General features: G+C 44.1%; 1 protein-coding gene across 4 annotated transcripts in view; it reads left to right on the plus strand.

Moving 5' to 3' along the window:
• The window catches only part of Sptbn1 (spectrin beta, non-erythrocytic 1), a 167,281-nt gene that overhangs the window by 58,285 nt on the left and 95,183 nt on the right, over window positions 1-13,813 (plus strand). The window contains exon 1 of one of the 4 annotated variants that reach the window (XM_021176095.3): window positions 9,575-9,927. The exons of the other annotated variants lie outside the window; for them this stretch is intronic. Within the exon in view, the coding sequence (XP_021031754.1) occupies window positions 9,819-9,927 (109 nt within the window). The 5' untranslated portion in view covers window positions 9,575-9,818. Of the gene's footprint in view, window positions 1-9,574; window positions 9,928-13,813 lie in introns of those variants that run through there. 4 annotated transcript variants of the gene reach the window in all.

Below are 13,813 nucleotides of genomic sequence, written 5' to 3' on the forward strand. Positions count from 1 at the left end.
ACTGCTTATGCCAGTAATCTTAGCACTTGAAGTTGAGAACGGAAGAATCAGAACTTCTGGGTCATCCTTAGCTACACAATGAGCTTTAGGCTAGCCTTTGCTACTTGAAAGCCTGTCAGTAATAGAAAGGCATTGTTATGGTTCCAAATCATGTTTTTCTGAGTAAATGGTAATTTAAAAGACAAGTTCCCTCGGGACTTCCTAAGAACAATGCAGGCAAGGTCAGGTCAGTATAGAAAATTGATCAAAGGGGCCTTTGAACAGTAGGGTCTCTTAGGGGTTGTGTTCACAGCTCTGCTCAGCATGCTGAGATGGAAACTGACAGTGTGGTAGTCTAGGCCTCAATTCTTTCAGCTGGTTAAAGTTCAGCAGAAAGGAACACAAGGACTATCTCTGTTACTTTAGTTGGTTGGTTCTCTGCTGGTGGTGGATGCTGGAAGGTAGATGGGAGAGAGGATTATAAAGCGCTTCCTAGAATTTCAGTTCCTGGGCCTACCTCACTGATGGATTTCTGTGAGAAGTGTCTACCCCTTCCTTTGTCCTCAGCTTCCTGTACTTTCCAGACTGTGCTGGCCATGTGCAAGTGACAACAGGAACTGGAAGGCCTGCTTCCCAACCTTCAGTATGCCAGTAACTTAGTTTGTATCTTTGTGTAAAAGCTTATATCTCACCTCATTTTTATAATCTGTAGATAACATGATTAGCTTAGATTGTGGGCTTTGAAAAGGAACCTCTGACACCTTAAGAGTTCTGTCATCTAAATGTGAAGGGCTGAGGTGTGTACCAGTGTGTTACCTAAGGTAGAACAGACTGCATTTACCTTGTGGGGCTAGCTCTACCAGAGAACCGTTGATTGCCTTATCCCTATTGAGACTTCTCAAGAAGCTAGATGGTTCTGGATAACTGCTTAGCTACTGGAGTAGGAAATAACATGGACACTGTTATTTAATATTTAATGTGTCTTAATAATAATAATGTGACTTGGGGCTGGAGAGATGGCTCAGCGGTTAAGAGCACTGACTGCTCTTCCAGATGTCCTGAGTTCAATTCCCAGCAACCACATGGTGGCTCACAACCATCTGCAATGAGATCTGACATCTTCTTCTGGTGCGTGTGAAGACAGCAACAGTGTATTCATATATATATAATAAATAAATCCTAAAAAATTAATAATGTGACTTAAGTGTACTAAAACAGCTAAGAACATTGTATCCCAGAGATCAGAGATTTTTCTTTTTTCATATCTTTTGGTTTTAGGAGATGTATTGGGCAGGCTAAGAGTTCAGCTCAGGATTACACAGCCAGTGTCTAAAGCTGAGAATAGAGTTCACACTTTACTTTTCTTGGACCTTATAACTGGTGCAATTCTATTATTTCAACTGAGTAGACAAGACTTGTACACAAGACGAGATAAGTAATAATGTAAGACTGTGATAAGTGCCAGAGGGAGGCTGGTGCTTCTAGTGTAGGCTTTCTGAGAAGGAAGAAACCATTATCATAGCTGCTGTAATCTGGGAAGCCTTCCTGGAGGAGGGGGAAGCTGTAGATTATACATCTACAGATTATAGTTTTGAGCTGTTCTTGAAGGAAGGATCATTACATTATAGACTGAGAGGAGAAGGAATACCAGGCGCAGACTTGGAAAGCTCGAGGCAGGTAGTAGTTGCTGAGTAGGCTGGAGGAGGGCAGGCTGTGTCTGCTGCTCTGCTGTGTCATCCCAGAAGCCTGAGGAGGGAAGGACACCCTGACCATGTACTTGTTTAAGGAAGCCACTTTCTTGCTACTTATTTACTTGACAACCTATCCTCTTTCAAACTGGAAATTACGTTGCTTAAAATAGGAGAAAATAAAGAGGATTGTAGTATTTTCTAGATGTGGTCTCAGAGGTACCTAATAGTATTTGAACCTAGAGCCTGGCTCCCATGGCAATGGCAGCTGGTGGGCTCTGATGCTTCTGAGTGACAGGGCCATCCATGAATTATTTAGAGCCTGGACTCAGTGAGTGTCTGCATATCAAGGTCCTGTGGGAGGAGGCTATGCTATCTCACTGAGAAATCATCAGAAGCTCAGGTGCAGGAAGAAATGACTGCATTCTAAAGACATTGCACATGCTAGCATGCCAGGGTTATACATGTTCCCTGTCGCTGCAATTGGATCTGTTTTTAAAGAGCAAGAGATAGTCCCTCCTACTTCTAGTTAATAAACAAAAACCCGCATTCTCATGTTAGTATGTCACATTGACAGAGATTTGTTTAGAAACGACATTAAAAGCACATAGAAACACAGAGTAGTTGTGTAAGGAAAGCACACACACACACACACACTCTGCTTAGCCCTTTCCCAGAAGAAAGCACCAATCTGGGTATAGACCCATTTGAAGTGGTGCTTCCTGTAGCTGTCACTGTCTCTGCTGCTGACCCATCACTGCTTGCTGGTATTTGCATCTTCCACACTTCTACCCTTGGAAGAGTGTACCTGCTAGCAGAGGAGAAAGTGCTGGTGTTAATGGTGTGGTGGGCAGGGCTGGTGGAATGGATGGGTTAGCTCTGGCTGTTAGGAGACAAGGCAGTATGAGACCTGCTGGCTTGATGATAAGGCCCCTGTCACACTCCCTTCCATTCTAGGTGCCTGTTTAAAGTGGTTTCTTCATCTCTTCTCTTCATGGTCCCTGGAAAAGATAAAAGTGGGTGTGAATGCCTAAGGGCAAGATCAGAACACTTAACTTTTACGAAGAACAGATTTATATCCTGCCTTTCCCCTTTGCTTTCCTTGAGCTATGCTACCCAGGAACAGTGTGTTCTCCTGTCCCATGAATCCCTCCTAAAACTGGAGCCCCATAACTCTGCTCACCAGTGTGCATCAGCCTTTTCCCCCTCTGTGTGGGAGGTCAAATGCACAACCAAAAATCAGGGCAACAGCAGGCCTGGTCCCTCTTACATTCCTCAGACACTCTCCCATTACAGAGTACCTGGAGGGGAGGGGCCCAGGTCCCAGGCCAACTGGTAATATATTCACTAGCTTAGCAACACCTGTTTGCCAAAGTCAGGGCCTCTGGACTGGGCTGTTCTTTTGCCTATATAAGGAAGACTTGCCTGTGCAGATGACAGATGACATTGATCAGTTTGGCTGTGGTAAAAGGCTCAATAACCTGCAGTCTTTACCCAGGACTTTGGCTGCTTCTTACTAGTGTAACTTAACTGGTTTGCTTAGTGGCATTAATGTCAGATGCTATGTATTCAGTTCTGCAAGGACCATATGAACCAGACAGACAGACAGAGAAAATGGGATGAATTAGGTTTGTTCTGCTCTGGTATTTTAGGGTCTGCTATATGAGTAGATGATTTTGCTTCTATATGTTTTTGAAGCAGGTGGTAGGAATATGAGAGAATGAAAATGCTTATTCTTCTAAGCAGTAGAGCTAGCAATCACTACGGGCCATGAAGTATAGATATGGCATCCTGGCCCCCAAGAAACAATGGGCCTTTTGTATCTTGCTTCATAGTCTGTATGATGGAGTTCATGCTTTGTGAGTTACTGTTTTGTAACTCAAAGATTTTAATTAGTGTGTGTTTGAGCACACATATTGAGGTCAGAGGACAACTTCAAGAACTTGGTTGTCTCTTTCCCAAATGTGGGTCCCTAATACTGAATGCAGCTCTTCATGCTTGGAGGCAGACTCTCACTGTTACCTGCTGAGCCATCTTGCCTGTCCCTGAAGGAAGATTTTTGAGTGTGGGCTTCCTAATGGTGGATTTAAGCAGAAGTGGGTACTGAACTGTGTGACTACTTCATGGAGTAAGTCGGCCAGGAGGGGTAACGCATTAAGAACCTGGACAAGGCAGAAAGCTAATGTACAGCAGTCCTAGTGTATAGATGCAGTGTGTGGGGGGCGGGGGGATTTCAATACTAATGTTCCTGTTTATTGAAAATAAATGCTCCAGGTAATTGTCTGTGATTATCTGTCACAGGGATTTGACAGTGATGAGGAATGAAAAGCAGCTAGGAGTAGTGACTCCCACCTGGAATCCTAGCATTCAGGAGGCTGAAGCATTAGGGTCACTCAATTCCAGCTCAGCCTGGGCTACAGAGTACAGCCCGGCCTTTAGAAAGAAGAAAGAAAGGGGAGAGTTGTAAGGCAGATCTGGAAAGATCAGTGCAAAGAATCTACTCAGCGACTGTTTGTGTGAAACCTCCTCCCATTCCTTCCCAGCTCTGGGCTTGCTTTTCCAAATCCTGGTGTTAGATGTGTCCAAACGCCTATCCCATCTTAGCATTTTCAACATCCTCTCCTGGACATCTTCAGTCTTGTTAATGTTTGGGTTTTCAGGAAATGAACAGTCAAAGCTTAGCCTTTTCATGCTTGCTCTAATGCAGGGAAACCATTCATCTCCTCAACCCCAAGCAGCATAGTGGCCCTGAGAACAGAGGCTTCAGCTCCCTCGCTTGTCTTCTCCTTCACAGTCCACATGCTAAATCCTACAGAATCCTAGAGAGTGCAGAGCCATCGAGTGTGAAAAGAGGGACAAAACCAAATAAAACTAAACAAACCCATTCACACCAGAGCTCTCAAAGTAGCAAGTCTTGTGTGAACTGGGAACTAGTAAAGAACGTGTCCAGTCCAGACCTAAAGGATGATACGGAGGGTGGTTGTGGAACTGCATGAGTTTTAGGCTTACCTCGATAGAGTTTAAAAAAAAAAAAAAAAAAAAAAAAAGCTTTTTCTAAAAAGCTTTAAAAATCATTGCTTAGTAGACTAAATAGACTCTAAGTATGCTGGAGAAGCTGGAGGCTATACTGGACTTGGTCAGTTAGTTGGTTCTGCTACTCACCAGCAATATAGCCATGGGTAAGAAAAGCACATGCCTTGTGAGCAAACTTGAGACAACATCATAGGGTTGGTCACCTGAGAAAATGTATGTGAAACTTTTTTTTTTTTCAGTTTTTGAGACAGGGTCTCACTATGTCACCTTGGCTGATCTCGAACTCTGTGCAGACCAGGACAGCCTCAGCCTCTCAGAAATCTACTTGCCTCTGTTTCCTTAGTGCAGTATTAAATGTGAGCATCGCACCCTAGCTAATGAGAACTTACTGTAATCTACATGTATGATGGTGGCTTTATGACCTTCTTAGCTACTTTTTTATTGTTATAAAGAGACACCATGACCAAGGAAGCAGAGAAGAAAGAGTGTGTTGGAGCATACAGTTCTAGAGGGTGAATGCATAACCATCATGGGAAGGAGGGAACATGGCAGCAGGCAGGCAGGCAGGCAGGGCACTAGAACAGTAGCTGGGAGCTCACATCTGATACACAAGCACAAAGCATAGAGACAGATGTAACTATAATGGCTTGGGTTTTGAAAGCCCACCTCCAGTGTCATACCACTTCCAACAAGCCACACCTCATAATTCTTCCCCAACAGTTCTACCAACTGGGGACCAAGCATTCAAATCTATGAGCCTATAGAGGCTGTTCTCATTTAAACCACCACAATGACCATTCACATACAATGGTATGTGAAGACTGGTAATTGAGAGTAAAGTTATAAAAAATGAAACCCAAGCTTGGGACACTCATGTCACAGATGAATACTTTTAGGATATATGGAAACTTTTATGACTATACATTCCAACCTGTTTGGTTTATGGACAAGGACTACAAGGCCCTGAGAAAGTTAGAAGCCAATACATAAAATTATGAAGTTTCTTGATGGTACTTGGATGTTAGGATGAGCCTATGCACCAAATATTCTGTTCTTCTACCATCCCCTGTTGCTTCTAATTGCTTCTATCTACAGATCACTACAGGAGCCTGGTTGTTTCTTGTATCACAGATGCAGCCTGTATGGGCTTCAGTTGTTTTGTTCCTGTAGCTTCCTTGCCAACCATGTCTGTTTGTATTTCACCTTGGAATCTGGCTGCAGTTAGAAAACAGGTACAACCGTTTATCAGAGTTGGCCCCCTACTTGGGTGAGCAATGGCAGTTTTTAGATGAGAAAAAAAATGGGATAAATTAAAATTGCACAGTATGTTACTACAGAAAGCTGGTTAAACACGCTGAAAACTCTCCTTTAACACTCCCATGGACATTCACATTTTCCTGCAATTGGTTAGGGTCTTGGAGATTCTAATTCTGAGGTAACTATAAATAAGACTGAGGGCAAGACTCTGGAACCTTTTGTTTTATTCAGGTACAGCTAAGCTCCCTTAAATGTGGTGGTTCTTCAGAACTCCTTCATCATTACCTGACCAAGGGTGTGCCTCCTCTTGGCTAAGGCTGATGGCTCAACCTTGAACTATTCACTCACCTTTCCCTTCCTACCTATGCCAACTTAGGACTAGCTGAAATGTGAGCACAGACATCAGGCTTGACTGGGCCCTACTCAGAATCTCTTCTCCTGGCTCCATTCACATGTTTCCATCACCCCTTTCTCTGTTCATTCCGGTAACTTGGCTTTTGCTGGTTTGGACCCATTGCTTTAATCCACCCCTGGCATACTGTCTCCCTTAAATCCCTTTTGCAGCATTTGATGCTGTCTGTCTCTATTCCTCCTTGGGTGTCCTCCCTTCTTGATTGTATTTTCATTCCCTGGTGTTTTTTCTCTTCGGTTTTGGCTGTCTAGGGGGTAAGTTCTAGTACCATTGAGCTATACCTACAGTCCTCCACTGTCTTCTTTCCTAAGGCCGTATCTTCCCCAGACCCCTGCTTAGCTTCTTGCCTTATTCCTCCCTTCCTAGATGTAACTCCACTAAATCTACTCTTGCCCTTGTGCTCCAGAGTCAGTCTTCAGCTTTGACTTCTACTTCTCCATTCCTGACCACTATGGATGGATCACCTGGTGACAACGAGTTGGCCCGTCAGAAGGGGATGCTCATCATTCCTTCTTCATACCCCCTAGCCGGCTCTAATGCCAGTCTTTCTTGACTGTCCTCTGATTGTCTTGTATCTGATTAGTAACCAACATTCTGCAGGTGAACTCTTACATCAGTCCATTCCTTTCTAATCCTATTGCCACACCCTAGTGGGCCCTTTGACCTGGACAGTTGCAATGATCTCTCAGGTGACTTGCTGCCTTCAGTCTCTCCTATCTGCCAGGTTAATCACTGCTAGAGCCCAGAGCAGACTCTGTTCTCCTCTGGCTCAAAATTTTCCAAGCTCGTGCTTGATTCTAGCTTGCTTTCATGCTTCTCTCCCAAAGTGTCAGTTTCTCTGTTGTGCAGCTAGCCTGTCACATTGTCTGTTCTGTTCCTTCGGTGGTGACATGAAGAAGCTTCACCTTCTCTCCAACGTACTGGGTCTGTGTTTCCGGACCCAGTCTAGGTGTCAGCGTTTCCCTAGGGTTCTGACCCTTCTTAGCTAGGTGTGGCCTCCCTGTTCTCTGAAATCTTCGTGTTTTCTGAGTATTTGACTGTTTGCCTATACTTTGTCCCATACCCTTTGTCTAGGAACTCTCTAGTTTTCTTCCAATCCTCTAAAACAGCAGTGTGTGCAGTAAGTATAGTCGAAACTGGCCATACTCTGCTTTTCCCCAGCTACTGAGTTAGGTCAGGAGGGCCTTCAGAGTCGCCTCTCATTTTTGCTTGGCCCCATGCCTCCAAGTGGATGTTTCTGTGAGTTCTTCAGCCTCAATGCATTCATTGCTCTATGGTTTTTCAGTCTATGCTTTTAAGGTTTGAGTGTGGCTACACTAGTTCTCATCTTTCCATTACATTGTATAGAACCTGGCTAATTAGAAAGCTTGTTTAATGTATATATTCCCATACTAATGAGAGCTGATAAAGGATAACTGAGTGGCGTAAAAATTAAAAAAGAAAACATTGTTGGATGGTAGATAACTTTGCAGTCTTGTTTTCTGTGCTATAACTGGACACTCAGAGAGGGACTCACCACATCATTAGCATATTTAACAGTGAAGTGATCTGTTAAAAAGATCCCCCTTTGAAATAATTCCCCTTGATACTATGTAGTCTTGTTGTAATGGGTGACAGAATGTAAGGAGAGATGAGCTTGGAACAGTATGAGCACTTTCACATCCAACTTTAGTGGTTTTGTAGAGATGGGTATTATTTCTCAGTATTTAACAGCCAAGGTTGAGAGTCCAGGGTTTTTCTTAAGACCATGTAATGAGGAAGCTTGCTTGGCTATCTCCAAAATTAGGTTTTGAGAATCCTAGACCAAGTGTGTCTTCTAAGACCTAGCATTTCATGATCTTGCTAGCTTGGCAGAGACAGGAGGGCTTTAGAATATGTTCTACACCATGAAATGTCTTTTGGTTGGGCCTGACTTGGGAGCCAAAAATTGACAATGTAGACATTAGAACGGGAGCTGAGGTTGTTGAGGGATGAACGGCTAACAGTCTTTGCTGTTATCTCTGGCCCTGGCCTGCCCCCACCTCCCCCTTCAGTGCACACTGGAATCCTTTAGGAAGGATTTTGAATTAGAACCTTGCAGTATAGAGCTGGTGATCTGGAACTTGTTACGCACAGACCAGGTTAGCCTCACTGATTAGTCTTCCTGTCTCCACAGACCTAAGCATTACCACACTGAAATTACCTTCTGTAGTGATGGCTGCAGGGTTCCAAGCTGGAAGTGCCAAGTTTATTACAGACCTGCCAGTTGTAGTGAGGGGAAAAGTAGGAAGAGGATAGGACCAGGGTCAATTATTTCCCACGGATATATTTTGGTCACGTCATTTTCTACATAGGATTTCTTTTTGGTAGAAGGAGGTGAGAGTAGCAATTAGAACCAAAACTTGAGAGGCATCAGTAAACAAATCAAAGTTAAGTTTTGAAGGTGATTGCTGTTCTTTTCCACAGGAATGTAAAGTTCTAAAGATCAGTAATCCTTCCTCCCACAATGCCTTGCACCACAGTACTCTGATAAATCTTCCTTTCATGGAGTTACTAACGGGGTTCATCACCTCAGAAATGCAGTAATGGCAGACTGTCTGCTAGAAGGTTCTTCAGAGGGCCTCGGTCTCATTTCTGTGGGCTGTACCCTGCAGGGTGCCTAGACTGACTTTGACTTAAGGTGGCGCCGGGTTGGGCTGTGCTTGCAGTTGGCGCCCGCGCAGTGGCTGCCTGCGCCCAGGTACAAGGCGGCTTGATCAGCGGGCTCTGACCCGCCTCTGGGCCCTACACCCCTTTTCGAGTGATAGTAATCGTAATCGGATACTTTTCTGTTAGGCGGGGCCGCTCAACTGAACATTGTAATTCCAGCAGCTTTGTAGGACCTGACTGCGCGCGGGTTAGGGTCTGCAAGGTTGGCCTGCGAGCGCGAGCGCCCTTCCGCATGGTTCGGCCAGCATTTCCGTCACAATGCTGTTATGCTAATCAGGTGACATCACAGCGCAGCTCACCGCAGCTCCCGATTAAATTACAAACCGGCAAGGGGGGTGGGGGCTTGCAGGCAGTAGGTGTGCGCTGCTCTGTGAGCTGGAGCACAGCGTGCTTAGAGTTGGCCATATTTAAAATATTTTCCAATAGGATCCTGCGTCCTTCCTCCTTTTCCTCCTTCCCTCCTCCCTCCCGGGTAATTTATTTCTAGCTTCCAGGCAAGGGCCACACAAGGAAGGAAATCCACAGGGGATTAGATGCCGGGGTGGTAACTCCACCAGGCTAGGTTGGACTCTGCAGCGAACTTCCTATCAGATCACCCTGCACCTATTTCCGACCCGACCGGAATGCGACTGGCTTGAGGTCCAGCCCTTTCGCCTGGGCGGGAGCAGAGCCGCGGAAGCTGCTTGGAGTTGGATGGGGGTAGGAAGGGGCTGGAGCGGGAATCCTACGGTGCAACTGGCCTGGGCCTTAGGTCGGGCATAATGGAGTTGCAGAGGACATCCAGCATTTCAGGGCCGGTGTCGCCGGCCTACACCGGGCAGGTGCCTTACAACTACAACCAACTGGAAGGAAGATTCAAACAGCTCCAAGGTAAGTCCGCTGCCAAGGGCCAGGCCTGCTTGCGGGTGTTCCGACAGGATCCTGGTGCTTTTTGAAGCTTTATTTCTGCCATACCGCACACGACCCTAGTGAAGATAGCAGCCACACGGCCCCAGGTTGACTGTGAGCACCTAATTAAGGCATTAAAGGAGGCAGTTGCTCACACTACTCCAGGCTCTAGATTAGCCACCATTTGTAGTCTCTCCAGTACCTACCTTTTGGTTCTAGGCTCTAGTTGTCAGGTATCCTACTTTCTGTTGTATGGTGTACACACACACACACACACACACAGAGAGAGAGGGAGAGAGAGAGAGAGAGAGAGAGAGAGAGAGAGAGAAGAGAAAGAGAAACACACACACACACCATTCGGGATGTTAGGAGATTAATGTTAATAGATCCATTAGTATGCGTATATTTCAGCCTGCCTCCTTAACTCCCAGCCCCCAGCCCCTTACCTCTGGGAGCACTTAGAGGTGTAAGGTATACTGCTCCAGACCCAGTCCAATAGAACAATAGCAAAGGGGAGGAGGACATGGTCTTTTTCTTCCTAAGTCCTTGATAAATTAGTTTTAGTTCCTAAGCCTAATTTTAACTCTTGATGTATTGTGTTGGAGGACAGCTTTCCCATTAATTTGGAGGGCTATGTAATTTATAATAGAAGCCACTTATTGTCATTCCAGGGCTGTGGTAGGATTGGTTGGATCACTTACAGACATTTTCTAGAGTCTATGCCAGGCTCAAAGATTTAAGGCATGCAGTATTTTGCTGCACATGTTTTTCTGGAGAGCAGGTTCCTGGAACAGTAGTGTGCTTTCTGCTTGTAGCCCTGGTCTGTTTCTGACCAGTCAGCATGCCTTGGTCAGCGACTCAGCCTATAAGTGACTAAAAAATAAAGGTCTGTAGGTGAAAATAGAGCTTGCACTTAGAAGCTTGCAGAATCTGGTAATAGGTAGGAGTAGCTCTAGTACTGTAAAGAATATCCAGAGACTGTGTGTCTCTTATTTTAACTCCAACCTAAATGAGGAGGTATGGAAGGAAACATCTTGGTCCTCGTATGTTTTCATTGGAAAGTGGTGATATCTTTCATTCATTGATTTACTTTCCTTGTAAAGTATTTTGACAACATTGACTTGTTTTGGAAAATGAGGCAGAACAGGATGTGATTTTTAAACATTTGCTAGATGTTGCTGCATTCTTTCAGCGTCTGGCTAAGAGGTGGGTCATTAGCACTGGGAGATCAACTAAGTCTTTAGTTGCATCTCTGAGTCATTGAAAGTGGAATTTGTTTTCTTGAAAATTTAGGTGAGTGAGCTTGCAAGTAGTGAAATAGAAAACATATATTCTAGGTCTTTGAGGAGCCCTATACTTCTAGAATCAAAAGAACTCAGAATGCCCCCTTTCCCCTTGGCCTGGGCTCTCTAAGGAGAAGAAGCACTTACAGGATTCAGTCAGAAAACTCATAATTTTCTGTTTCGAGCCTGTCCATGCTGTGTAGTGTCAGTAAAAACAATCAAACAGTAGAAAGTATAAAAAAAGCTGGGCGTGGTGGTGCACGCCTTTAATCCCAGCGCTTGGGAGGCAGAGGTAGGCGGACTTCTGAGTTTGAGGCCAGCCTGGTCTACAAAGTGAGTTCCAGAACAGCCAGGGCTACACAGAGAAACCCTGTCTCAAAAACAAAAAACAACAAAAAGAAAGTATAAAGAGGATGTCTGTGGAAAGCACTGTTTGACCCACCCATAACAAAAGGGTTATTCTAAAAGGTTTATGTGTAGTTGTAAGTTGCTCACTGCTTGGGGTGGAGCTTATACACAGGAAATGTCTTAACTGTCCTCTTTGGACAAGGAAATGTTTTTTAAAAATCACATGAATGTCCTCTATTTTAGTTCCTGTGCTTTTTCCTCGAGGAAATATCTTTTAAAAATGGTGGGGATTAAGTTGTGTAGTAAAATATACCAAAATTTTAGAAGTAAACTAGGTCACTTGCTTTAGCTCCAGATAACTTTTTAAATATTGTGGTTTTGAGTTGCATAAGTTTACTGTTGGTATTTCTATAACAGAAAACCACCTGTGTTGAAGAACTGAGAAGGGGTGAACTAACTTTCAAATAGGATGGATCACATTAGGGTCACTAACTTCCAACAGTGTCCTAGTGAGAAGGAAAACAGATTGGGGTTTAAACAGTATGAGAGTTTGGGGGGGTTGTTTGTTTATTTTTTCGAGACAGGTTTTCCCTGGGTAGTCCTGGCTATCCTGGAACTCACTCTGTAGACCAGGCTGGCCTCAAACTCAGAAATCTGCCTGCCTCTGCCTCCCAAGTGCTGGGATTAAAAGCATGTGCCACCACGCCCGGCTGAGAGTTTTTATAAAAACCTTTCTCAGTTCCTGACCCCTGGTGTGCTGTTCTGATCCTTGTAGTTCTTGTAAATGTTATTTTTGATAACATAAATTCTATGTACGGGTATAACTTTATGCATGCTGGAAGGCCTGGGCATAATCTTTCTTAGTTCTTTTCATCTAGTGTATGGGATGTTTTGATTTTTTTTAATGCCCCCCCGTATGAATTTATATATTTGGTATATATGTCTGGGATGTCTGGGAAGGGCTTTCACTTCATGGAAGTATGTTACTATATTTGTTGCTGGATGCAGTTGGTTGGAGTTTGCTTTTCTAGCAGCTGAGCAAAGCCTGATATTAAGAGAAACCTGGTCTGTTTAGATAACATAGTGTGTAGAGATTTATGGGCCAGTGAGTAAGTGGCTGGGTGGGGGTGGGGGAATCTCATTGGCTTAAGGAACTGAGAGATACTGGTTTTGGTTAACTTGTTTTAATCACTCCTAAGTTCATAGCATAAGAGAAGTCAGGGTCTTCAATCTCTGAACTCTAACCTTAGCCACCAGTGTACATAGCTTTCTTTCATTTTTCCACCTGTCAAATTAAATTATTCAGGTCAACCCCTGTCTTATAAAGTTGGATTCATTTTCTGTTGTTGCTTTTTTTACTTTAAGATAAGCGAAGAAAGTTGAAACAACTGGTTTCAGCTTCCTGCTTAGAAAACTGTAATTACAGAAGTTCACAATCCCTTCCCTGTAGTTTTACATCTGCCTGCTTAGTCCTTGTGGGAGAATCCTCTGCCTTGTTAGTCTCCCACTGTGTTCTCTTATGCATGCTTATTATATATGAAAAATTATACACTCTTGAGCTTGACATTCAGGACTTGTGCAAATGGCCCTACACTGTGTGGTCTTCCTCTTCCAACTCCTTCACTGCAGTCAAACCTGTAGACAGGTAGTCCCTCATCTCTAGCCTGGCTTCTTCTTCCACTTCTCTTCCTCTCAGCGCAGAGCACTGATTGTAGCAGTGAGATAACAAAGGCAGAATCCAGAGGGAAAGCATCAAAATAGGGTTTGTTTGTTTGTTTTGTTTTGTTTTGTTTTGTTTTGTTTTGTTAAATCTTCTTTGCATCTTACTCTATGGTTAGCACCATTCTGGAGAAGCGCTTTCTGCAGCTTCTGGCTGGATGAGTTTGCCCTAGAATAGTGAATTTCGGGCCACAGGAGTTCATTTCCCTGCTCATTACATGCTGAGGTGCTTTCTAATTACGTGTGTGTGTGTGTGTGTGTGTGTGTGTGTATGTTTTGTGTTTTTCCTTGGAAGTGGGAAGAAAGCATCATATGTCCTAGAGGTTACAGATTTTTATCACCCACCCAGTGTGATTGCTGGGAACGGTCTCCAGTCCTCTGAAAGAGTAGCAAGCACTGTAACCATTAGGCTATCTTTCCAGCCTCTTAACTATAAAAATTAATAATTTACTTACTTATACTGTATATGTGTGTGACGTGTATGGAGGTTAGAGGACAGCTCTGTGGAGTTGGATACC

Source organism: Mus caroli, unplaced genomic scaffold, assembly GCF_978045245.1.
Source record: "Mus caroli unplaced genomic scaffold, Mus_caroli_1 scaffold_13, whole genome shotgun sequence".
In the NCBI taxonomy this organism is placed as follows: domain Eukaryota; kingdom Metazoa; phylum Chordata; class Mammalia; order Rodentia; family Muridae; genus Mus; species Mus caroli.